This window comes from Dendrobates tinctorius, unplaced genomic scaffold (assembly GCF_039654945.1).
Source record: "Dendrobates tinctorius isolate UK_male_01 unplaced genomic scaffold, ASM3965494v1 ptg000140l, whole genome shotgun sequence".
NCBI classification, from domain to species: domain Eukaryota; kingdom Metazoa; phylum Chordata; class Amphibia; order Anura; family Dendrobatidae; genus Dendrobates; species Dendrobates tinctorius.
Window position 1 is genome coordinate 13,936,787 of NW_027361808.1, and position 27,435 is coordinate 13,964,221.

At 47.6% G+C, this 27,435-nt stretch overlaps 1 protein-coding gene across 5 annotated transcripts in view; it reads right to left on the reverse strand.

The window, feature by feature from the left end:
* The window catches only part of DRC8 (dynein regulatory complex subunit 8), a 57,221-nt gene that overhangs the window by 17,190 nt on the left and 12,596 nt on the right, over positions 1–27,435 (reverse strand). For 4 of the 5 annotated variants that reach the window (XM_073545148.1, XM_073545145.1, XM_073545146.1 and 1 more), the window contains exons 2-3: positions 17,419–17,503; positions 16,282–16,354 (exon numbers count right to left, since the gene is read on the reverse strand). In XM_073545148.1, coding sequence (XP_073401249.1) covers positions 16,282–16,354; positions 17,419–17,503 — 158 coding nt within the window. The remainder of the gene's footprint in view (positions 1–16,281; positions 16,355–17,418; positions 17,504–27,435) is intronic. The other variant, XM_073545149.1, reaches the window with a different exon arrangement.

Below are 27,435 nucleotides of genomic sequence, written 5' to 3' on the forward strand. Positions count from 1 at the left end.
ACTCTCAGAATTGAGAAATTATATAGCTTTAAAAGGGTTGGTCCAGTACCTAAAATGTCCTTTGAAAACATGCATTTGTACACCCTAATCACTTCTTGTAACTAGCTTTATTATACAATATCCTACACTTCTCCTTATTCAGCTAATCCATAAATATGTTTTTTGTGTTTTTATATTTTATTTTCTGTGATGTTTCGTTTGAGAGTGTGAAGCGTCCAAGAAGGCTGGGGCTGCAATGACTTCTCCGCAGCTCCTATCACACCTCCTGGAACAGGCCCTCATCGGGGAAAGTGCTGCAGTTACTTACTACAGTTTCTTGCATCACTGCCCTCTAAAGACGTCCTGGTTTCATGGCGCTGATAGAATTTGCAAAAAGGTGATTGTAGAGGTGGCACTCTGTTTCTGTCTCTGCAGCTTCTGACTGTAGGACAAGATGTCATCAGTGGGCGGAGACAGAAGCAGAGAGTGACACCAGAGTCACCCCCAGCTTCTTTTACTGCCCTCAAACTAATCGTCAATCGTCACTGAAGGGCCCTTCACACATAGCGAAATCACTAGCGATATCACTAAAGCGTCACCGATTTTGTGACGCAACAGCGACCTCGCCAGCGATCTCGCTACATGTGATACGTACCTGCGACCGGCCCCCACCCGCTGGATGTCACTGATTGCGCTCGAATGTCCTGGGCCATTTTTTCCTCGTTTGCGTCGACTAGCGACGCATGGATGCAGGCGGAAGTCGTCATCATTGCTGCGGTGTGACAGGTAAGAACGACTGCCGACAGATCGCTTATCGCTGCTGCATCGCTGTGAGATCTGCCTGTGTGGCAGCTCACTAGCGACCATTTAGCGGTGCACCAGCAATCCTGACCGGGTCGTATCATTGTCGGGATCGCTGGTGCATCGCTAAATGTAATGGGACCCTAACACTGCTTCTATCACAACCCTCTGATGACAATTCGTTTTGGAGGAGGGATAGCAGATGTGGGGGGCTTTGGTGTCACTTACTGCTTCTACCTCTGCCCAAAGACTATATCTTTTTTTCTACAGTGAGACACTGCAGCAGCGGAGATAGAAGCAGAGTGACAGCGCTGCACTCACCTCTCCCTCAGCTTCTATCAGTGCCATGGAACCAGGACATCTCCAGATGGTGGCGATGCAAGAAACTATAGTAAACCGTAGCGCTCCCCTCTGATAACAGGTGGGAACATAGACTTTACTGGGGACAAAGTGCGGCACAGCCTCCTGTGATGTCTTGTTTGAGACTTGTCTCTAATGACACATCACAGGAAGAGAAGTGAGAAAAAACTAAACACATGTGGGGATTAGCTAGATGGGGAGAAGTGTAGGGTATTGCATAATAAAGCTAATTACAAAAGTGATTGAGGTCTAAAGATGGATATTTATAAAGGGATGTTTTAGGTATCGGACCACCATTTTTAGCTGCGTAACCTCCGAATCACTAGAAAGAAGAGGACCTCATTCCGCATAACCGTTATGAGGATCTGAAAGCTGGAGGAATCCCAGTTATAGTCGGATAATGAGATGAGAATTCTTTAACTGTATCCTACAGATATCCTTCATCCATAACACACCTTTTTATTAGATTAAAGGGGTATGTCCATCTCCAAGATCCTATTTCAATATGTCTTAGGTGTAATAATAATAATAATAATAATAATAATAATAATAATAATAATAATAATAATAATAGCACATGCCTCCAGTTGCAAATGTAGGCTAGTTCTTCTGATATCATATGTCACTTACCCCATGTAGGCCATTGCAGTAGTTTAGGTATCCATGGTTAAGACCAACTGTCACTATATGTGTGTTCGTAACCATGGGCACCTAAGCTACTACAATGACCTATATGGGGTAAGCGACAAAGCGAATCAGAAGAACTGTACTACATTTCTAATTGGTGGTATTTGCTGATATTATCATTATTACACCTACTAATTATTGGGCTTGTGCTGTTCCATCTAAGTTATGTTTATATGGTTGTCTTGCATTTTCTCTACTGCCACCTGCTGGTCTTTTTTCTGTATGGCAGCCTGCAGCTAATTAATTCTTGTACATGCCATTCACTTCCGGTTCAGAGGTCATGCCTTCTTCTTCCTTCTAGCAGCCATTTGATAGTTTCACTTTCACTTGGGAGAGACATGCTTGTACCGAGCTGTGAAAGGCATCAGTTTTTCGACCACCTTGCTTTATCACTTTGCTGCACCACCATGTTAACCACTTTGCTGGATTACTTCATTAACACTCTGCAGGTCTGGAGAACCTATTGTATTACCCATCATACGTTGTATGTCCAGATTTCCAATTAAACAAGTCTGGACTTCACAATCCCTGGTGTGCATTATCTCTCCGGACGCTGAGCAATGTGGTCCTGTCTGCCCTGCATTGAGGAAACGAAGGTAGGACCTCTCCCAGCCCCTATTCACCAGCCACATCTTCATTCGCCTCATGCGGGGACAGAACAGGGCTATAATCTTGGAGATGGGAATACCACTTTAAACTTCCTAAGGAATGACATTTAATCTGCAATTTATAGGATAAAATTCCCTGCCATCTGCCAGTGTGAACCTTGAGACACACGTCAGTATGAATAGTTTGGCTGTGGCAGTGTGTTGTGGGCTATCTGCCTATCCCGCCACTATGTTTAGATAATAAATCACAAATAAATCCTACACACCGCGCTTCTATGTAATAACAAACACAAAACACAGCACAAATAGCCATACATAGCATCCTGTACTGGGTAATGTACCATACCTACCTATATAGGTAAAAGCCAGTGCTATAATCCAGAAGATACAACGTGTGTCCAATGTTACGGTAAGCCAAAATTCCAGTTCAGATTTATGGAAATAAATAGGGATTTAGGTTAAAATCTATTTGACTTTGGATATCCCCTTTAAGATTTTTACACAGCCTACTGAGGAAACACAGGCATTTTGGCTTATGGTAACATTGGACACATATAGTATCATGTGAGTTACAGCACTGGACTTTTACCTGTATATGTAGGTGAGGGAGAGTACCCAGTACAAGATGCTATGTATGCCTATATGCACTCTATTTTACCGTATTTTATAGTATTGTTATTATTGGTCACATATTGCAATATACTATTTGGACTATGGCATCAGACTTTTACCTGTATAAGTAGGCGAGGGACAGTACTCAGTACAAGATGCTATGTATGCCTATGTGCACTGTATTGTTATTACATAGAAGAGCAGTGCGTAGAATTCATTTGGGATTATTATCTAAATACGTAATGTCAATGTTTTGCAGCAGTCCAAGATTTTCCAATGTGTGGCATGGATCAGTCTCGCCAGCTTCTATGGTCGGCCATAGTTGGCGAGTAAAGCTTTAGTCGGTAGTAAGCCAGTGACAGATCTGATGCAGAACAGAGGTGAATGTCCACTAACTGTACTGCACCCTACCAGCGGCACCTGGACAGTAAAAGACGCAATGTTTGAGGACAGAAAACATCTACTGCTCCTGTGTCCTAGGGCAATGTCTGTGGAGTAACACTAGAGGGGGCTGTATTATGATTGCAGTTCACACAACAGTTACAGGTAGATCTTTGTAGTATTGGAGCAACCAGGCAACCTCCAAGGTAAATGGGGAGAACTTATTACTCATGCAAATGTACTTGGTGCTGGCCACCAAGCCACAGGGCCGCCATAGAAATAGCATGTGCCTGAGCCTGCATAGTATGAGGGGGAATACACACTGCATTCACTGAATACAGAGGACACCAACCTGCTAGTAAAATATCACTTATGAGGATATACAGTGGGGAAAAAAAGTATTTAGTCAGTCAGCAATAGTGCAAGTTCCACCACTTAAAAAGATGAGAGGCGTCTGTAATTTACATCATAGGTAGACCTCAACTATGGGAGACAAACTGAGAAAAAAAATCCAGAAAATCACATTGTCTGTTTTTTTTTCCATTTTATTTGCATATTATGGTGGAAAATAAGTATTTGGTCAGAAACAAGCAATCAAGATTTCTGGCTCTCACAGACCTGTAACTTCTTCTTTAAGAGTCTCCTCTTTCCTCCACTCATTACCTGTAGTAATGGCACCTGTTTAAACTTGTTATCAGTATAAAAAGACACCTGTGCACACCCTCAAACAGTCTGACTCCAAACTCCACTATGGTGAAGACCAAAGAGCTGTCAAAGGACACCAGAAACAAAATTGTAGCCCTGCACCAGGCTGGGAAGACTGAATCTGCAATAGCCAACCAGCTTGGAGTGAAGAAATCAACTGTGGGAGCAATAATTAGAAAATGGAAGACATACAAGACCACTGATAATCTCCCTCGATCTGGTGCTCCACGCAAAATCCCACCCCGTGGGGTCAGAATGATCACAAGAACGGTGAGCAAAAATCCCAGAACCACGCAGGGGGACCTAGTGAATGAACTGCAGAGAGCTGGGACCAATGTAACAAGGCCTACCATAAGTAACACACTACGCCACCATGGACTCAGATCCTGCAGTGCCAGACGTGTCCCACTGCTTAAGCCTGTACATGTCCGGGCCCGTCTGAAGTTTGCTAGAGAGCATTTGGATGATCCAGAGGAGTTTTGGGAGAATGTCCTATGGTCTGATGAAACCAAACTGGAACTGTTTGGTAGAAACACAACTTGTCGTGTTTGGAGGAAAAAGAATACTGAGTTGCATCCATCAAACATCATACCTACTGTAAAGCATGGTGGTGGAAACATCATGCTTTGGGGCTGTTTCTCTGCAAAGGGGCCAGGACGACTGATCCGGGTACATGAAAGAATGAATGGGGCCATGTATCGTGAGATTTTGAGTGCAAACCTCCTTCCATCAGCAAGGGCATTGAAGATGAAACGTGGCTGGGTCTTTCAACATGACAATGATCCAAAGCACACCGCCAGGGCAACGAAGGAGTGGCTTCGTAAGAAGCATTTCAAGGTCCTGGAGTGGCCTAGCCAGTCTCCAGATCTCAACCCTATAGAAAACCTTTGGAGGGAGTTGAAAGTCCGTGTTGCCAAGCGAAAAGCCAAAAACATCACTGCTCTAGAGGAGATCTGCATGGGGGAATGGGCCAACATACCAACAACAGTGTGTGGCAACCTTGTGAAGACTTACAGAAAACGTTTGACCTCTGTCATTGCCAACAAAGGATATATCACAAAGTATTGAGTTGAAATTTTGTTTCTGACCAAATACTTATTTTCCACCATAATATGCAAATAAAATGAAAAAAAAAACAGACAATGTGATTTTCTGGATTTTTTTTTCTCAGTTTGTCTCCCATAGTTGAGGTCTACCTATGATGTAAATTACAGACGCCTCTCATCTTTTTAAGTGGTGGAACTTGCACTATTGCTGACTGACTAAATACTTTTTTTTCCCACTGTACACTGTGAGCCGTATTCCTGTAAGCTTTCATTCTGGAGTAAAAATCTTTACAAAGTCGCACAATTTTGGTGTTCTCACGCCATTTTCGGCAACTCTGATGAATTGGGTGGAGCTGGTGCAGAAGTTGGGGAGTGGTGACCTTTGTTTGTCAAATTTATAACTAGCCGTGGCAAATTTTTAGGCCACGCCCCCAACCACACCCATTTGACAACTAGTCACACCTATGTCCATGCCCCAAACACACCCATTTAGCACTGCTGATCACACTGACTGGTACTAAGGGCACAGTGGCTGGTACTGTGGGCACACTGACTGGCTGGTACTGAGGAAAAGAAAGAACAGAGAGAGGAAAAAGAAAACAGAGAAAGAAAGGAGAGAGAGAGGGAGGAAAGAAATAAAGAACAGAGAGAGAGAAAGGAAGGAAAGAAAGAAAGAAAGGGAAAGAAGGAAAGAACAGAGAGAAAGAAAGAACAGAGAGAGATGGGAAAGAAAGAAAGATAGTATAGAAAGAACAGAGAGAGAAAGAGAAAGAACAGAGAGAGAGAAAGAAAAAACAGAGAAAGAACAGAGAGAAAGGAAGAACAGAGAGAGAAAGAACAGAGTGAGAGAAAGAACGAACAGAGACAGAAAACAGAACAGAGTGAGAGAAAGAACGAACAGAGACAGAAAGATTAGAGAGAGAAAGAGAGGGGAAAGAAAGAACAGAGAAAGAAAGAAGGGAAAAAAAGAACAGAGCAAAAGAAAAAACAGAGAGAAAGGAAGAGGGGAAAGAAAGAAAGAACAGAGAGAAAGAAAGACGAGAGAAAGAGTAGAAAGAAAGAACAGAGAAAAAAGAAAGAGAGGAAAGAAAGAAAGATTAGAGAGAGAAAGAAAGAAAGAGAGAAAGAAAGATTCTATAAAGATACTATAGCAGTCCGACTCCCATTGTAATGCCCACCTGAGCCTCCCGATGCAGGACATATCATGATCTGCTCACGTGGCCGGCATCCCCGAGTCCAAGGCGATCCCGCTGTCCGCAATATCGGAGGAGGACACGGTGATGGATCTGAAGCATTCACTGAATTGCCTCCATGCTTCCGTCACAATCTCCTCCCGAAATTACCTAATTTCCGGTCAGCTTCTAGCACGTCGCTTCCGGTGGAACGTCACGTGTGAATTTTAAAGTGCTCTTTTTGGCTCCGCCGTGTACTCCTCTGTACGTGGGAAAAGTAAGCTCCCGGCTGGGGCAGACTATCAAAATCGGGACTGTCCCGCTGTATCCGGGACACCTCATACACACACAGTTCCGCTTTGTACGCCTCGTACACACATGGCTCTGCTCTGTAAACCTTGTACACATGCGGCTCTGTTCCGTACACCTTGCACACACGCGGCCATGCTCTGTAAATCTTGTACACACATGGCTTCGCTCCGTAAACCTTGTACACACGCGGCTTTGCTCCATACACTTCGTACACACGTGGCTCTACTCCGTAAACACACGGCTCAGCTCCGTACACTTTGTACACACAGAGCTCTGTTCCGTACACTTCCTACAGACGCGGCTCCGCTCCGTACACCTTGAATACATGCAGCTCTGCTCCATACACAAGTGGCTCTGCTCCGTACACCTCGTACTCGCGCGGCTCTGCTCCGTACACCTCGTACTCGCGCGGCTCTGCTCCGTACACCTCGTACTCGTGCGGCTCTGCTCCGTACACCTCGTACTCGCGCGGCTCTGCTCCGTACACCTCGTACTCGCGCGGCTCTGCTCCGTACACCTTGTACAAAATCAGCTGTGGCAAAGAGTGCTTAGTACCACATGTGTAACCCTCAGGGGTTAAATGTCAATAGCTTGGAGGATTCCCATTCAAAATAAAACATAACCTTTAATAATCCATTCATATCTAAGACATCACATAAACAACACAGAAACAAACATAATAGTGCTCGTGCGTATCAGTGCTCATTTAAAAAAAATGGTTCAGTCTCACCATTAATCCTGGACATAAGCGCCCCGGCGTATTTTTCCAGAGGTCCCCTGCCGGGTATTCGGGTCCATATAGCAGCACAAGACAATGTCCCGACTTACTTTTTGGCAGTGATATGGACAGTCACTCTGCTGGTTGAGGCACCCAGCCATTGCAGGGCCCCTTCTTTATGGAAAAATATTTTCAAACTCCCTTATATCTAATTATATAACTCCCCTGATGAATCCGCGTTATTGGAGAGGAAACGCGTAGGGAGCTAATACCCCTTCTGAGGACTGGGGGTGACACTACAGGTTCCATTTGGGGCCTGTCCTTGTAAGGGCAGGAGTAATACCTGGGCACGACAGGGAGGATAGGGAAAACTGCACACCTGTAACCCTATTAACCTCCTTTTTCATACACTGTCTTGTGCTGCTATATGGACCCGAATACCCGGCAGGGGACCTCTGAAAAAGACGCCGGGGCGCTTATGTCCAGGATTAATGGTGAGACCGAACCATTTTTTTAAATGAGCACTGATACGCACGAGCACTATTATGTTTGTTTCTGTGTTGTTTATGTGATGTCTTAGATTTTGATTATTAAAGGTTATGTTTTATTTTGAATGGGAATCCTCCAAGCTATTGACATCCGTACACCTTGTACACACATGGCTCTGCTACATCCACACTGAAAACCCCTCCTGACCCCCACACATAAACTTCCCCTCATCCAGCACCATGACAACCAGCACAGCAGTCCTTCAGACACTGAGAGCTGTGCACACAGGACCTGTGATGAGGTCACAGGAGGGGAGGAGTCAGGGATCACATGATCAGGGGCCTACCCCTGATCATGTGACCTCTGACTCCTCCCCTCCTGTGACCTCATCACAGGTCCTGTGAACACTGAACAGCCCAGCGATCGGCGACGTCATTGCTGGGATTCATCACTGTGGGGCTGCGGTGGCCGGTGGGTCTGTCTGGAAAAGCGAGGATGGGGTCGATGCATGGGGGGCGTGCAGCTCAGTGAAAGCCGGGACAGCGGGACAGGCAATCAAAAACGGGACTGTCCCGCCAAATCCGGGACGGTTGGGAGCTTTGTAATAATAAAATGAAAACCCCTGTCTGCAAGAACTCACAGACAGCAGGGAATGTAACCTAAAAGGAAGAGAGGAAATATACCTTCCAACAGTATACCTGGCCATCAGGAAGGACAGGAGACGCAGTAGGGCGGCTCAGTGGTATGGCGGCTCTGTAGTAGGGCTACAGAGGCTGACAATTCATGTAATCACCCTTCCTATCATTACAGGAGGGGAGAATCTCTCCCACTCATGCTACTGCTGAAGGACAACAAGGAATTATCAGTTTTCCATAGCATTCAGACGTCCATACAAATCAGTCCAAGATAAGAGCAGCATGCTCGGACTGGCAGCGGGTCTCCCGACTCAAGCATGACAGCTTCAGGTGTTTCTATGAAGTGGTCAGGAGACCCGCGGCCAGTCCGTGCTTTCTGGTCTGATCTTGGACCAATTTGTATGGACTTCTGAAGGCACTCTATGAATGATAAAAAGTAAAATTGCATTACTGTTCCAATTCCCAGGAAGTTTACTGATCTCTGAATATACTCCAATCTCCATTATTACATTTTATGCTAGTCAAAAGTAATTTCCTTCCAGTCTGCACAATTTAAAAAAGAAACAGCAGATGGCGGTACAAGACCAGCATATACATTTCTTCAGTGTTTGAACCCTGACACATTTATCTCTACAGAAGGTATAACATTTTTAAATGTTCTCCTGGCATCAGGGGCGTACATAGAAATCATGGGGCCCCATAGCAAAAGCCTGAATGGGCCCCCCCCCCAAAAAAAAAAAAAAAAAAGAAATCAACAGGTGCTCTTAACTCCAGGCATGCATGTTATAGGTCAAACAATTAATTTTATAGCTATTCTTTGATTTTTTTCTCATTTGAGTGAAAGAAAAAGTAAAACACTTACATCCCATTTGATATATTCCTTGTAAAATTAAGCAGGATAACCTCGTTAAGCAGTCTACAATAAGACCAGCGATTATGGAATCTGTTAGCACAATATGACTGCTCATACCAAATATGTCCTCAGTGCACCCTTGGCAGAGCTAGATAGAAAGTAGACAGAAGGTGCCCTAGACTGGCCTCACCAAGGGTGCACTGAGCACCTGTACTTTCAGTCATTTTGTGTTCAGACTCCCTTTAAGTTCTCCCCCCCCCCAGAATCAGATTGAATGACAATAGGTCACTATGATGAGTGATACATAAAGGAATTTTAAATGGCAAGAACTACACATTGTGTCTTCCCATCACCTCCCAGGGGTGTTCTAAACAGACAAAAGGCATGATCATCAGATCTAGGATGCAAGTATACGTTTTGTCAGCGAGAAGGGGTTAAAGCATTCTTGCCCACACATTAATCCTCTATGTGCCTTAGTTTCTTGCAAACATCTGTAATCCTTAGTGTTTAATCGCCGTTGCGTTCTGCTGATTACAGCTCTTCGCTCATTACTCAGGAAAATCAGCTCATTTTCACATTTTTTTTTTCCCTTCCTGATGTTTATTTTTTCACATTTGGTCCCATTTCTTGTACAGCTGGACGTACTGTAGCATTTAATGCTTAATTGCCTTCTTTATCTATGTTAGCATGTAATCTGGATCAGGATGCATCAGGATTGCTACGCATCACAACGCACCGTACCAAAACACTAGTGTGAACGCAGCCCCACTCGTACAGCCCCTAACCAGGTGCCCCCATGTTATATACATGCTCCCAATACATTTTATTATCATTACCACACTGTAACATAGGGCACAAGCCCTTCTTGTGAGGCAGGAAAGATCACTGTATGACAGATCAGCATACAGACGTAGTCTACATTATGTCTGCATAATGTTCCCATACAGTGTCATCACTTTCCCACACAGCACATCCCTCGCTTCTGAGCATGCTCAGTGCCGCAAAACGGATCCCTGCACATGGATCTGTGTTCTCCTGGATCCGTGCTCCATAGAGCTCCATGTTAATTCCAGACGTGTAGCTGTGGATCCGTGCGTCTCCCTGTGCCTGCGTGTTTTTCAGATGACACAAAACTGCAACAAGTTGCGTTTTTGTGCATCTGAAAAAATATGCGGATCTGTGGGAAAACAGTGACACCTGGATGCACACGCAAGTCCCATCCGTCACCACTGAAAGTCAGTGGTGACGAAAACGGATCCGTGTGCAGCCAAAATATGCACGTGTGAAACCAGCTGAACTCTATATAATGATTGGGGCTGGACCTGATCTCTCCACAGGTTTTACCTAAAATCACTTTATATTACTTCCCCTACCCTTAGGGCTCATACTCACTTGCGAGAGAGTAGCGTGATTCTCGTCCGAGTCTCTCACATGGAAACCTGGCACTGCCGCCGGCACTCGGACCGGAGGGGGCGGCTGCATAGAAGTACATGTATCCGCACGCTTCAGTCCCAGTGCTGGCGGCAGTGCCAGGTTTCCATGTGAGAGACTCGGACGAGAATCACGCGACTCTCTCGCAAGTGAGTATGAGCCCTTAGCAGCAACAACTGACGTCGTCTATCCTCCCTGTAGTGTTGTCCTGAATCCTCCTGGCCCTGCGTTCAACGGGATCCGTTACATAGCGGCACTAACGCACCCTTTGGCCACAGTGATACTAACGCATCCAAAATCGGCATGATGCGTTACTTCATGACGCACCCTGGAACGCAGTCTGCAGCATTTGGGGGTGCGCCATGAAGTAACGCATCATGCGTTTGGATGCGTTAGTATCACTGTGGCCAAAGGGTGCGTTAGTGCTGCTATGTAACGGATCCCGTTGAATGCAGGGCCATTAACGCAATGTGAACCTGGCCTAATACTATGAGAAGATGATATACCAAACAATGTGCTGAGCCTCTCCTCCAGCACATACCATATACTGTATGTATATGCCATGGATGAGGGGACAGTGAAGTACAGCATATCTTTATTTGGGACTAAAGGTAACGCACAGGTCATTGCAGATGATGACAAACAATGTGCTGAGTCCCTCCTCCTACTACACATAGTCACATGCCATATACAGTTATGGCCAAAAGTATTGACACCCCTGCAATTTTGTCAGATAATACTCAGTTTCTTACTGAAAATGATTGCAATCACAAATTCTTTGGTATTATTATCTTCATTTAATTTGTCTTAAATTAAAAAACACAAAAGATAATGAAGCAAAAAGCAAAACATTGATCATTTCACACAAAACTCCAAAAATGGGCCAGACAAAAGTATTGGCACCCTTGGCCTAATACTTGGTTGCACAACTTTTAGCCAAAATAACTGCGACCAACCGCTTCCGGTAACCATCAATGAGTTTCTTACAATGCTCTGCAGGAATTTTAGACCATTCTTCTTTGGCAAACTGCTCCAGGTCCCTGATATTAGAAGGGTGCCTTCTCCAAACTGCCATTTTTAGATCTCTCCACAGGTGTTCTATGGGATTCAGGTCTGGACTCATTGCTGGCCACCTTAGAAGTCTCCAGTGCTTTCTCTCAAACCATTTTCTAGTGCTTTTGAAGTGTGTTTTGGGTCATTGTCCTGCTGGAAGACCCATGACCTCTGAGGGAGACCCAGCTTTCTCACACTGGGCCCTACATTATGCTGCAAAATTTGTTGGTAGTCTTCAGACTTCATAATGCCATGCACACGGTCAAGCAGTCCAGTGCCAGAGGCAGCAAAGCAACCCCAAACCATCAGGGAACCTCCGCCATGTTTGACTGTAGGGACCGTGTTTTTTTCTTTGAATGCCTCTTTTTTTCTCCTGTAAACTCTATGTTGATGTCTTTGCCCAAAAAGCTCTACTTTTGTCTCATCTGACCAGAGAACATTCTTCCAAAATGTTTTAGGCTTTTTCAGGTAAGTTTTGGCAAACCCCAGCCTGGCTTTTTTATGTCTCGGGGTAAGAAGTGGGGTCTTCCTGGGTCTCCTACCATACAGTCCCTTTTCATTCAGACGCCGACGGATAGTACGGGTTGACACTGTTGTACCCTCGGACTGCAGGGCAGCTTGAACTTGTTTGGATGTTAGTCGAGGTTCTTTATCCAACATCCGCACAATCTTGCGTTGAAATCTCTTGTCAATTTTTCTTTTCCGTCCACATCTAGGGAGGTTAGCCACAGTGCCATGGGCTTTAAACTTCTTGATGACTGCGCACGGTAGACACAGCAACATTCAGGTCGTTGGAGATGGACTTGTAGCTTTGAGATTGCTCATGCTTCCTCACAATTTGGTTTCTCAAGTCCTCAGACAGTTCTTTGGTCTTCTTGCTTTTCTCCATGCTCAGGATGGTACACACAAGGACACAGGACAGAGGTTGAGTCAACTTTAATCCATGTCAACTAGCTGCAAGTGTGATTTAGTTATTGCCAACACCTGTTAGGTGCCACAGGTAAGTTACAGGTGCTGTTAATTACACAAATTAGAGAAGCATCACATGATTTTTCGAACAGTGCCAATACTTTTGTCCACCCTCTTTTTTTAAGTTTGGTGTGGAATTATATCCAATTTGGCTTTAGGACAATTCTTTTTGTGTTTTTTCATTTAAGACAAATTAAATGAAGATAATAATAACAAAGAATTTGTGTTTGAAATAATTTTCAGGAAGAAACTGAGTATTATCTGACAAAATTGCAGGGGTGTCAATACTTTTGGCCACAACTGTATGCCATATATTTGGGACTGAAGGGTTAACTCACGTGCATTTATTTACAGCCCACAACTCCACATCTCCTTCTCTCCTGACTGCTCCTCCCCCCAGATGAGTCACAGTCAGGCTTCACTAAGCTGAAGCTGCCAGGCGCCAGAAAAAAAAAAAAACTCGGCTGTTCTCCCTGCAGAGCCGGCTCATTTTGTTCACAGCAGGGAGCCGGCTCTTTGAATAGGATCATTCACGAAGGACACACATCACTACTGAAGAAGCAATGTTATGTCACAATTCACAGGGAGGAAGCCAAAATCCTTCACACACCTCATCCACCTCCTGACAGACGGCTGGGTCTCCTCCCTCCTCACAAGGAGCAACATCTTAACTCCTTCTTGTAAGCTCATGTTCTGCAGGGGGAAAACACACATCGCTCTGCTACATCCTGACCAAGCACAGCCCACCACTGGCAGACAGCCTACACGTGCAGACAGGACCCTTCATTATAACACATCACCTTGTACATGTAGCCCATCAGCACCAGAGACCCTTCTGCTTCCTGCAATGCACGTGTGCTGCTACCTCTCTGGCTGTCAGGAGGCGTGGCGGTCTTATGCAAATCCAGCCAGAGACTTCAGCCAACTGCTGACCAGGAAACAAGGAAAGGGGAGCTTCAAGGGGCCCGGGGGTATACGGCGGCCGTCGCTTACATTTAATTAAAGGAGATAGTACTGTGTCAGCACAGCACTGCTGCCAAATCGCAGCGGCCGTCGCAGGCCCCCTCACCTCTCCGGGCCCCATCCACTGCCTGGCATCCATAGACAGCACACAGAGTTAATCCGCTTAACCCCTACTCATGTAGGAATACATACTAGTAGCAATAATTGGGCAATCAATGAATCAATTGCAGACCATTACCATGACCATAGGAAGGAACTAACCCTATATATGGTGTGCAGCCGAGAAATTCCTATTCCAAAGTGGGAAAGTTGTGCTGCCTACGGATGCTATTAAGGCCAGCGTCACACTAGAGCAATATACGGATGAGTGAGAGGCGCAAAAACAACGCATTGCACACAGATCAATATTTCTCTATGGTGCAGCTCCCATCAGCCATTTATTTCTCGGCCATATTTTACGGGCTGAAGACCATGCATATCAGGATAAGGAGGTGAGAGGACCATGCATACCAGGATTGGGGGGTGAGGGGTAGCATGCATACCAGGATAGGGGGTGAGAGGACCATGCATACCAGGATTGAGGGTGAGAGGACCATGCATATCTGGATAGGGGGGATGAGAGGACCATGCATACCAGGATAGGGGGGTGAGGGGACTATGCATACCAGGATTGGAGGGTGAGGGAACCATGCATATCAGGATGGGGGGGGTGAGGGGACCATGCATACCAGGATTGGGGGGTGAGGGGACCATGTATACCAGTATGAGGAATGGGGTGCCATGCATACCAGGATTGGGGGGTGAGGGGACCATACATACCAGAATAAGGATGAGGGGACCATGCATAGCATTATAGGGATGAGGGGTACCATGCATACCAGGATAGGGATGAGGGGTGCCATGCATACCAGGATAGGAGGAGGGCAGCACATACCAGGATGGGAGACTATATACCAATAAAAATGCTTGCCACCCGGGCGTAGAACGGGTTTCATGGCTAGTTTTATATATAAATCAAAATAAATGTTATTTTCTGTCCACCTACTTTTGGACCACCCTGTACATATATGTGTCTCAATGACATGAGTATTATATATTGTATGTATTCTATTTGTCTATATCTATTCTTTTGTTTGTGTTTTAACCTGTCATTAGGCTCCGTATTTTTATACGTTGTGTCTGACTCCAGCCTAAGAGAAAATTTCCGGTAAATACATTTTATTCCTTCCTGGACATCTTAGGGCAGCACACACAAGGACTTGTACAGCAATAATGAGGGGAGGGGTTACTTGTTAGACAAAAAACTGCTCTAGAAATCCTCGGCCAAAATCCGACCTTCAAAAGTTTTCACATCAGAATTCTGGCGTAAAAGCTTCGAAAAGTCGCAAAATTTGGAGCGGTGACTACATTTTGAGACTTTGAGGCAGACCACACCACTGTTGGTGAAGCGTCTACTTGGGATTTCTGACGTTTGTGGTGTTTAGCTTTAACCTCTTAAGGCCCCGTCACACATAAAGATGCACCAGCGATCCCGACAACGATACGACCTTGTCAGGATCGCTGGTGCATCGCTACATGATCACGGGTGAGCTGCCAAACAGGCAGCTTCACCGGCGATCAGCACCAGCGAGGACGCAGGTCTCTAAGGTAAATATCGGGTTACTAAGCGGCGAGCGTCATTTAGTTACCCGATGTGTACCTTAGAAACCTGCGTGCTCTCACCAGGAGCTGCCAGCACGCAGGTTTCTAAGGTACACATCGGGTACCTAAGTGACGCGCGCCGCTTAGTAACCCGATATTTACCTTAGAGACCAGCTCCCAGCGCCTGCTAGAGCACTGGGAGCGTTGCTGATCGTTGGCTCCCGCTGCCACACGCTGAAAATTCAACAAATGATCATTTTCAGTTCTTTACAACCGATAAAATGTTTGGAAACTCTTGTGCATTGTGAGTTTTTTTTTACTTTTGAAACAAATCCTGTTATCATTGGGAGGTGAATCCAATAAATGTGATTTCTACTCTAGCAGTTGATGATTTGAACATTATACTGACTCAACTGCATTGACCATTTAGACAAATCAGAGAAAAATAGCATTTGTATAATAATTTGTGCTGTGATGTATAACTCCAACACACTCCATCCTCCGAGTTCAGTCTACTCTTATCTAATTTATATATTTAGTTTCTCCGCTGTAGCAATTACAATGTAAGACTGTTCATAGTTGTGTTTTTCAGCTCAGGTCTCTCCTCCTCTGTAGGAACAGAGAAACGGACCCCATTTGGAATATGGATTTGATACATATGAAATTGCAATTGAAGGGTTGACTACAATGGGGTCAGTCTGGCATCTGTTATTTTCTTGTTTTTTGAATGGAACAAAATTACGGATTGGTATCCTGCAGGACTCGTTTCCCTGCTCCCAGAAGAGACCTGAGAACAGACCAGAAAAAATGCCGCCTCTGGCATCAGTACACTTTTGATGCACTTTCTGCAATGCCAAATACTGTACCTCCGCCAGCATGTCATGGAGTTCCCCTTCGGTTGGACAACATCCTAAGGACCTTATGATTGTTCCAATCTCCCTGTAAAATAAAACATTTGATTGAGTGGTGACTTATTGCTGCCACAAAATTATTTTCTTCAACCCTTTAAGGACATGGCCTATCTTGACAGCATTTCTGATATTTTGGGGTTTAGGGTTTTTTTTTTCACTTTTCCTCTACAGTTTTAACCAAGTAGTATAAATGACAATGTGAGCCTTGATTTGCAGATCACTATATTTATTTTTGTGTCACTATATATATTGAGTATATTGGGCAGCATGGTGGCTCAGTGGTTAGCATTGCAGCCTTGCAGCGCTGGGGTCCTGGGTTCAAATCCCACCAAGGAAAACATCTGCAAGGAGTTTGTATGTTCTCCCCGTGTTTCCGTGGGTTTCCTCTGGGTACTCCAGCTTCCTCATACATTCCAACGACATACTGATAGGGAATATAGATTGTGAGCAAACTGTAAGTGGAATAAGTTAGCGCTATATAAAGATATTATTATATTGAGTAAATCATGTTGTTTTATGTTTCTGTCAATAATAGAGCTGTATGGGGGGCTTGTTTTTTTTGCTGGGTGAGTGGACATATTTATTGGTACCATTTTGGAATACATGAACATTTTTTAAAACTTAATTTCATTTTTGGGCAGATGGAATATACATAAAGAAGCAATTCTAGCATTTTTTAAGTGTTCACTGAGTGAAAAACATAATTTTACAGTTAAGGTTAATATGGACAAGTCTATAACATATGCGTATACCTATTTTCTTTACATAATAAAGCATTTTTCCATTAAACACAACTCCTTTTAGAGACCTCTTAGTATTCCTAACAGAAAGCGGATATTTTTGCAGAACCACTTACCATTCAGCAGCAACTGCATTGTTAATGTATTATTACAAGATGCCCATTTAGATCAATAACCATCCACATAATACCAATATGGCTTCCAACGACTAGAAAGCCGATCCACAGCCCTTCACAGACACAAATAATGTCCGTTATGATCCCACTATGAGAGCATTTAATCCTGACAAAATTGGCAAGCATTTGACTCATGGTGAACCAATGTCGCTGTAAAAATATTAAAACCACCTCACCTGACATCTACGGTTTTGTTGCTTTCATGATCAAAAACTTCAAATGCTTCTGTAATTCTTTTTTGGAGATCAGACACAAGAGCCTCTATAAATGACAAGCAAAAGGCAATATAAACTATACTAAACTTTGGAATATCCAAAATTGTGAGATTGGGCAGGAGACAAAAGATGTACCATTAAAACAATTACAATGAATCTTAAAAGAAAAGAAAATTAATGTATATCCAAATCACTATGCAGCAATTGTTTAGCAATAACAGTCTGCAAAATAGAAATAATAATGTATTCATTTGTATAAAAGGAAACTAATAAAAAAATTAACTATAAGATGTTTTTCATGGATAGAACCTGTACCTATTATAACCGATGGCAGTGTTGGCAAATATATGGGTGCGTGCCAGAGGGGGCCAATCAAAGCCCTCTCTGTGGGTACAAGCACTGTCACCCCAGCACTATGACCTTTTCTTCAGGACTGCGAGCATTCAGTGTTCATTACTGAATGCTGCGATGCATGCAAGAAAGTACTATGTCCACTGGTCAGTGCCAGCATCTGGATGTACTCTGTGGGTGGACAAAATCCACAGATGAAGACAGCAGCAGCCCCCCCCACCCCCGTGTCTCCTGTGATTTATGCACCAGCCAAATGTCTCCTGTGATGCATGTACCAGCCCCAATGTCTCTTTTAATGTGTGAACCAGCCCCAATGTCTCCTGTGATGTGTGAACCAGCCCCAATGTCTCCTGTGATGCATGCACCAGTCTCAATGTCTCATGTGATGCGTGCACCAGCCCCAATGTCTCCTGTGATGCGTGCACCAGCCTCAATGTCTCCTGTGATGCATGCACCAGTCTCAATGTCTCCGGTGATGCGTGCACCAGCCTCAATGTCTCCTGTGATGCATGCACCAGTCTCAATGTCTCCGGTGATGCGTGCACCAGTCTCAATGTCTCCTGTGATGCGTGCACCAGCCCCAATGTCTCTTGTGATGCGTGCACCAGTCTCAATGTCTCCTGTGATGCGTGCACCAGTCTCAATGTCTCCTGTGATGCGTGCACCAGTCTCAATGTCTCATGTGATGCGTGCACCAGCCCCAATGTCTCCTGTGATGCGTGCACCAGCCTCAATGTCTCCTGTGATGCGTGCACCAGCCTCAATGTCTCTTGTGATGCGTGCACCAGCCTCAATGTCTCCTGTGATGCCTGCACCAGCCTGTTAGCACCGCTCCCCGGCTGTACTCACCGCTCCCGCTCCTGGTCCGGCTTCCTCCTCAGTCTCTGCCTTGACGCGCGCCCCCGCTCTGCGCGCTTTCCGGCAGCTGGTCTCCCGACGTCCTCCTCCACTCCCCTCGGCCGCGCGCTTGGTACCTCTGCGCACGCGCCGGAGGGGTAGATCGTGCGCCTATGGCAGTCTGTCGGCGTGACCTGCTGGGATCCCCGCCCGACCTATCAGCGCCCTCCACTAGGTATTTCAGGCCGCCCTCCCCTAGGGGAGGCGCCTGACTATTGAGTTATTTCCTCTTGTGTCTAGGCCGTGCTTGCTGCAGTAGCAGCCGCTTTCCTGTTTACCCTTTGTGCTGCCTGCCTTTGGGCTCCCTGTCCCTTTGCTCCCTGTCTCCGTGCTTCCAGCTGTGCCATCGTGTTATCGTTGTGTCTCCTGCTCCTGTCCGCTGTTTAACCCTCTGTGTCCTCTCTCCTTTTAGTGTTGCTCCCTTTCCTGCCTCCTGCTGGTCCCGCCGTTCCACCCTCCACTCCGTCCGCCTACGGATCCCGGTGTACCCGTCTCCTCCCCGGATCTCCCACTACTCCTCTTCATCGCTCACCCTCTTGAGCCGACCCCTGGTCCTGGCTGCCGTGGCGCTTGAACTCCCCGAGTCTGTTCCCTAACGATCCCTGTATAGGGGTCGGTCCACTTGGTGCGCTCACTCGGGGAGGGTTCGGCGTCGCGGCCCAGTGGGTCCACTCTCGCTTCCGGCACCCGTAGTGTAACAGAATAGTCAGGCCATGGACCCCGCCGGGGCTGCGACCCAAAAGGAGTTGGTATTCCTGAGGGAGAACCAGACTCGAATTATGTCTTTTATGAAGACCATGGATTCCCGCCTGTCGGCCTTACAGGCCGCTGACCCTGGCAACGCCTCCCAACTGGCCAGCCTCCAGCAGGAGCTGGTTCAACAGCGAGACACCCAATCCCACATCCTCTCTTACATGGCCTCGGTCGACGACCGGTTGCTGTCCCTGCAGTCGGCTGCCGCACGCAATCCGTCCCACGGTTCCGATTCCGTACCTACCCCGTCACCCAGGCTGGGTAAACCGCCCCGGTATGGCGGCGACCCAAAGTTGTGCAGGGGCTTCCTAAATCAATGCAGGTTGCATTTCGAACTATTGCCCCAACAGTATCCCACAGATCGGGCCAAGGTGGCCTTTATTGTGTCCCATTTGGAGGGAGAGGCCCTCTCCTGGGTGAATCCTCTGTGGGAGCGGGACGACCCCGTAGTCTCTAGTGTCCAGAACTTCATGGACACTTTCCGTAGAGTCTTTGACGAGCTCGGGTAGCCTCCGCCACGGAGTCCCTTTTCTGCCTCACTCAGGGTACCCTTACGGTCGGACAATATGCCATCCGGTTCCGTACCTTGGCCTCTGAGTTGGGGTGGAATAACGAGGCGTTGGTCGGGGCCTTCTGGCGTGGTCTCTCCGGCAAAATCAAAGACGAACTGGCAGGGCGTGATACCCCGACCACCCTGGAGGATCTTATTTCTCTGGCCACACGAGTCGACCTCCGGTTCCAGGAACGCGCTAGAGAGGCTGCGAGAGAGAGGCGTCCGCTCAGACCATCTGCTTCTTTTCACAGGCCGTCCAGTCCCCGTCCTCCTGGTCCGTCCTCCAGTCTGGCACCGGAGCCGATGCAGGTGGATCGAGTCAAGTTGGCTGAACAGCGCCGTAAGGAGAGACTGATGGAGGGTTTATGCCTGTATTGTGGCAGCGCATCCCACTTCCTGCGTTCTTGTCCTGAGAGGCCGGGAAACTCCTCCACCTAGGGCAGGTAAGAGAGGCCGACCTAGGTGTATCTCACTCCTCTCATCCCCTTACCCTTTCGGTTCAGCTGGTTTTTGGTCAGAGACGTGGCTCGGAGGTGGCCTATGTGGACTCGGGCGCGGCGGGGAACTTCATGAGATTGAAGGAGGTGAGGAAGTATCGGATTCCCGTTATTACCCTAAAAACTCCGCGTGTTATCGCCTCCGTAGATGGAAGACCCCTACAGGAGTCCGTGTCCCTGGTTACGGAGGAGGTATGTCTGCAAATCGGGGCCTTGCACCGGGAGCGGATCGCATTCTACGTTCTTCCCGACTTAGGCCATGCCTTGCTACTTGGCCTACCCTGGCTTCGAACACACGAACCCGTCCTGAATTGGCGTTCCGGGGAGGTCCTCCGCTGGGGACATCCCTGCCAGGAGAGATGCCTGAGGTCTGTGCGTCCAGTCAATTCTCCTCCAGTCCCCTCGGGGCCTGGAGGCTTACCAGCCGCGTACTGGTCGTTCTCTGACGTGTTTGATAAGAAGGAGGCGGAGATCCTCCCTCCGCATCGCCCCTATGATTGCCCTATCGAGCTACGACCCGGGACCATTCCGCCTCGTGGGCGAATTTATCCCTTGTCCCCAGCTGAGACTGCGGCCATGTCTGAGTACATTCGTGAGAATTTAGCCAGAGGATTCATACGGAAGTCTTCTTCGCCTGCCGGAGCTGGGTTTTTCTTTGTGAAGAAGAAAGACGGTTCTCTCCGTCCTTGCATCGATTTCCGGGGTTTGAACGACATTACTGTAAAAAACAAGTATCCCTTGCCTCTCATCCCAGAACTCTTTGATCGGCTGCGTGGGGCCCGCATCTTCTCGAAGTTGGATTTACGCGGGGCCTACAACCTCGTCCGCATCCGTCCGGGTGACGAGTGGAAGACCGCCTTCAACACCCGGGACGGGCATTACGAATATCTGGTCATGCCCTTCGGTCTCTGCAACGCTCCCGCGGTGTTCCAGGAATTCGTCAACGATATCTTCCGAGATCTACTATACTCCTGCGTGGTGGTGTATCTGGACGACATCCTTATTTTTTCCTCGGATCTGGCTTCTCACAGGAGGAGCGTCCGACTGGTTCTACAACGCCTACGGGAGAATTACCTCTACGCGAAGCTGGAGAAGTGTCTCTTTGAGCAGTCTTCCTTACCCTTTTTGGGGTACATTGTTTCTGATTCTGGTCTGGAGATGGATCCTGGAAAGCTGTCGGCAATTCTTCAATGGCTCCGGCCGGTGGGAGTCAAGGCGATTCAAAGGTTCCTCGGCTTCGCCAATTATTATCGCCAATTTGTGCCACATTTTTCATCCGTCATCAGACCTATCTCCAGTCTCACTCGCAAAGACGTCAGTCCCTCGTCCTGGTCTCCGGAGGCTGAAGAGGCCTTCTCCTGTCTGAAACAAGCCTTTGCAACGGCACCTGTTTTACACCGACCCGAGGCTACCAAGCCATTCATTTTGGAGGTGGATGCCTCTTCCATCGGAGCAGGTGCAGTGCTTTCTCAGAGATCCCCGTCTGGCCGACTGGTTACCTGCGGGTTCTTTTCAAAAGCCTTCTCTCCAGCAGAGTGTAACTACTCCATCGGGGATCGTGAACTGCTGGCCATAAAATTGGCGTTGGAGGAGTGGCGCTACCTCCTTGAGGGGTCGGTCCACCCGTTTACCATCTTTACCGACCACAAGAACCTGGCATATCTCCAGTCGGCCCAGAGACTTAATCCTCGACAAGCCAGATGGTCTCTATTCTTCGCTCGGTTCGATTTCAAGCTACATTTCCGCCCCGGACCAAAGAACTTCAAGGCGGATGCCTTGTCCCGGTCTCTGCAGTCTTCTGATTTGGTGGAGGAACCGACTCACATCATTGATCCTGCCAAGATCATCACGGTGGCCCCGGTGAGACTGATTACTCCTCCCCCAGGCAAGACCTACGTGCCCGAGGCAGACAGGAGAAAGGTACTGCATTGGGGACATTCCTCTAAAGTTTCTGGACATGTCGGAGTCAAAAAGACGATGGAGCTCATTGCTCGTTTTTACTGGTGGCCCTCTCTCCACCAGGACGTGTCTGACTTCACGGCATCCTGTTCCTCTTGTGCCAAGGTCAAGGTTCCTAGGCGATCACCCTCCGGCCTTCTGCTTCCCCTGCCGATCCCCTCAGTCCCTTGGCAACATATCGCTTTGGATTTCATTACGGATCTACCTGACTCTTCCGGATATACTACTATCCTGGTAACTGTCGACCGCTTCTCCAAGATGGCCCATTTCACGCCTCTTCCAGCCTTGCCCTCCGCCCCAGAGTTGGCGAAGACTTTTATCCAGCACATCTTTCGCCTCCACGGCTTTCCGAAGCATATTGTGTCTGATCGAGGCGTACAATTCACCTCGCAATTCTGGAGGGCCTTATGTAAGCTTCTGGAGGTAAGGTTGGACTTTTCCTCCGCGTACCATCCTCAGTCCAATGGCCAAGTGGAACGCATTAATCAAGTACTAGCGACATATTTACGGCAGTTCACCAACGCTCATCAGGATAACTGGGTCCATCTCCTCCCCTGGGCAGAGTTCTCCTACAATAATCACCCCAGCGAGTCTTCAGCCAAATCTCCATTCTTCGTTGTGTTTGGGATGCATCCTGGTATCCCGCTACCTATTTCCACTACCTCTGGTGTGCCTTCAGCAGATTCTCTGACCCTGGAGTTCTCTAAAATCTGGTCTGAGACCAAGGAGGCTCTCAAAAAGTCTGGGGAGCGCATGAAAAGACACGCAGACAAAAGACGCTTGGACTCTCCGATCTACCTCCCGGGTCAACAAGTTTGGCTTTCGGCCAAGTACATTAGGCTAAAGCTCCCTTCTTACAAACTGGGACCTCGCTACATTGGACCTTTCAAGATTCTCAAACGCATAAACAACGTATCTTACAAATTGGAGTTGCCCGTCTCGCTTCGGATCCCCAACTCCTTCCACGTCTCTCTCCTTAAACCAGTTGTCTTGAATCGGTTCCACCCGGCTCCCAACCCTTCTCCTCTACCTGTTTGTTCTGATGATATCTTTGAGGTAAGAGACATTTTGGCCTCGAAAAAAGTCAGGGGTAAAACTTTTTTCCTAATTGATTGGAAGGGTTTCGGTCCCGAGGAAAGATCTTGGGAGCCACGGGAGAACATCAATGCTCCACGCATTCTTAAGAGGTTTTTAGCCAGACGCAGTGGAGGGGAGGGTAAGAGAGGGGGTACTGTTAGCACCGCTCCCCGCTCCCCGGCTGTACTCACCGCTCCCGCTCCTGGTCCGGCTTCCTCCTCAGTCTCTGCCTTGACGCGCGCCCCCGCTCTGCGCGCTTTCCGGCAGCTGGTCTCCCGACGTCCTCCTCCACTCCCCTCGGCCGCGCGCTTGGTACCTCTGCGCACGCGCCGGAGGGGTAGATCGTGCGCCTATGGCAGTCTGTCGGCGTGACCTGCTGGGATCCCCGCCCGACCTATCAGCGCCCTCCACTAGGTATTTCAGGCCGCCCTCCCCTAGGGGAGGCGCCTGACTATTGAGTTATTTCCTCTTGTGTCTAGGCCGTGCTTGCTGCAGTAGCAGCCGCTTTCCTGTTTACCCTTTGTGCTGCCTGCCTTTGGGCTCCCTGTCCCTTTGCTCCCTGTCTCCGTGCTTCCAGCTGTGCCATCGTGTTATCGTTGTGTCTCCTGCTCCTGTCCGCTGTTTAACCCTCTGTGTCCTCTCTCCTTTTAGTGTTGCTCCCTTTCCTGCCTCCTGCTGGTCCCGCCGTTCCACCCTCCACTCCGTCCGCCTACGGATCCCGGTGTACCCGTCTCCTCCCCGGATCTCCCACTACTCCTCTTCATCGCTCACCCTCTTGAGCCGACCCCTGGTCCTGGCTGCCGTGGCGCTTGAACTCCCCGAGTCTGTTCCCTAACGATCCCTGTATAGGGGTCGGTCCACTTGGTGCGCTCACTCGGGGAGGGTTCGGCGTCGCGGCCCAGTGGGTCCACTCTCGCTTCCGGCACCCGTAGTGTAACACAGCCTCAATGTCTCCTGTGATGCATGCACCAGCCTCAATGTCTCCTGTGATGCATGCACCAGTCTCAATGTCTCCTGTGATGCGTGCACCAGCCCCAATGTCTCCGGTGATGCATGCACCAGCCCCAAAGTGTCTACAATCATGTGTGCACCAGCCCCAAGTCTCATGTGATGCATGCACCAGCCCCAAAGTGTCTATAATGAAGTGTGCACCAGCCCCAATGTCTCATGTGATGCATGAACCAGCCCCAATGTCTCATGTGATGCATTCACCAGCCACAATGTTTACTGTGATGCGATCACCAGCGCTAATGTCTCCTGTGATGCATGCACCAGCCCCAATGTCTCTTTTAGGCCGGTTTCACATTTGCGCTTTATAGCGCTGCGACGGCCTGTGCACGGCCGCCGCTAAGCCCCACCCCCTGCTGGCTCCCTGCCCGCCCCATCCGGTCATCGCCGCCTGCTAGCGCACGGCCAGCGCACGATCTGCGCACCATATGCTAAAGATAGGGTGCGCAGATCACAAGCGCCCATGTGCGCTAGTAGGCGGCGATGACCGGATGGGGCGGGCAGGGAGCCGGCAAGGGGCGGGGCTTAGCAGCGGCCGTGCGCAGGTCGTCGCAGCGCTATAAAGCGCAAATATGAAACCGGCCTTAATGCGTGAACCAGCCCCAATGTCTCCTGTGATGAGTGTACCAGCCCCAATGTCTACTGTGACGTGTTCACCAGTGCCAATGTCTCCTGTGATGTATAGGCTCCAGCCCCCATCGTATCCTGTGATGTACAGTATATATGCCTGCCCGTTTCTCCTATTCTATATAGTCCAGCTCCAGTGTCTTCTGTGAAGTATATGCTCTATATATGCTCCTGCCTCAATATCTCCTAAATTATATACAGTATAATCCTCAGCTACAGTGTCTCCTGTGATGTATATGCTCCAGCTCCAGTGTCTCCTACAGTATATCACAAAAATTCTGTAAATATTCTGTAAATATTTTATTATATTATATCACTCATATTTCTGTAAATATTTTATTATATTTTTTCGTGGAACAACACTGAAAATGTGACATTTTGATGCAATGTAAAGTAGTCAGTGTGCAGCTTGTATATAACAGTGTAAATTTGCTGTGCCATCTGAATAACTCAAGACACAGTCATTAATGTCTTAACCACTGGCAACAAAAGTAAGTACATTTCCATTTTCCCTCCCCGGTAACATGTGACTCATTAGTGCTACAAGGACTCAGGTGTGAATGGGGAGCAGGTGTGTTAAATTCAGTGTTATCGTTCTCACACTCTCTCATACAGATCACTGGGAGTTCAACATGGCATCTCATGGAGAACTCTCTGAGGAAATGAAAAAAAGAATTGTTGCTCTATATAAAGATGGCCTAGGCTATGAGAAGATTGCCAACATCCTGAAACTGACCTGCAGCACTGTGGTTTAACAAGACAGGTTCCACTCAGAACTGCCTCACTATGGTTGACCAAAGAAGTTGCGTGCGCATGCTCAGCGTCATATCCAGAGGTTGTCTTTGCAAAATTGACATTTTAGTGCTGCCAGCATTGCTGCAGAGGTTAAAGGGATGTGGGGTCAGCCTGTCAGTGCTCAGATCATACGTTTCACACTGCATCAAATTAGTCTGCATGGCTGTCGTCCCAGAAGGAAGCCTTTTCTAAAGATGATGCACAAGAAAGCCATAAATACTTTGGCTGAAGACAAGAAGACTAAGGGCATGGATTACTGGGACCATGAACTGTGGTCTGATGAGATCAAGATAAACTTATTTGGTTCAGAAGGTGTCAAGAGTGTGTGGTAGCAACCAGGTGAAGAGTACAAAGACAAGTGAGTCTTGCCTACTGTCCCATGGTTGTGGGAGTGTCCTGGTTTGGGGCTGCATGAGTGTTGTGGGGAGCTACAGTTCATTGAGGGAAGCATAAATGCCACCATGTACTGTGACATACTGAAGCAGAGCATGATCCCCTCCCATCGGAAACTGGGCTGCAGGGCAGTATTCCAACATAACAACCCCAAACACACCTTCCTCCAAGATGACCACTGCCTTGCAAAAGAAACTGAGGGTAAAGGTGCTGGACTGGCCAAGCATGTCTCCAATCCTAAGCTCTATTGAGCATCTGTGGGACATCCTTAAATGGAAGGTGTAGGAACACAAGGGATCTAACATCCACCAGAGTTGTCATGTAGGAGTGGACGAAGATTAAAGTGGCAACTTGTGATGCTCTATTGACCTCCATGCCCAAGAGAGTTAAAGGGGTTGTCCGGGCTCTTCACATAATCTCAGTACATATCTGGGCTGCAGAATTATGACAATAAGTAATTTACTTTCTGTCACTAGTTTGCACGGTTTTCTAGATATTCTGAACAGAACGTCCAAGGGGGGGTGTTATGGCATTGAAATGAGAACTAGTCGTAACCTCCTACTGTACTCCAAACATGCCCTCTATAGCAACAACCCCACCCTCCATAACTACAGGCCCTCCCCGTCCACATGAAGAAGCCCCCATCACATAGTAACAAATCCTCCCCCTCTAGCAGCCTCACTGCAGAGAGCTGCTCCTCCCCCAGACACAGACGCACACTGAACAGTGATCTATGGAAAGTGATACTAGTGAGGAGGAGGGAAAATCGTCCTGTATTCTGGGCAACTCCATGATTACAATACATAACTCATTATCAGTAATTCCTTCCCTCACTGTCCCAGGCTGCTGGCAGCAGTGAGAACAGACTGTGTGATGGCCAGTGATGGGGGTCTGCAGCTTCTAATCTGCACAGGGGATGCCAGTCACTGATGTAATCTGTTGTGTGACAAAGCCTCTGCTGTGTGAATGAGACAGCTCTGTGTCACTGATGTCTTCACACAGCAGCAGATTTGGTGCAGTGTATGTGTGAGCACTGTGTCTCTAATGGCACAAATACTGATGGGAGCA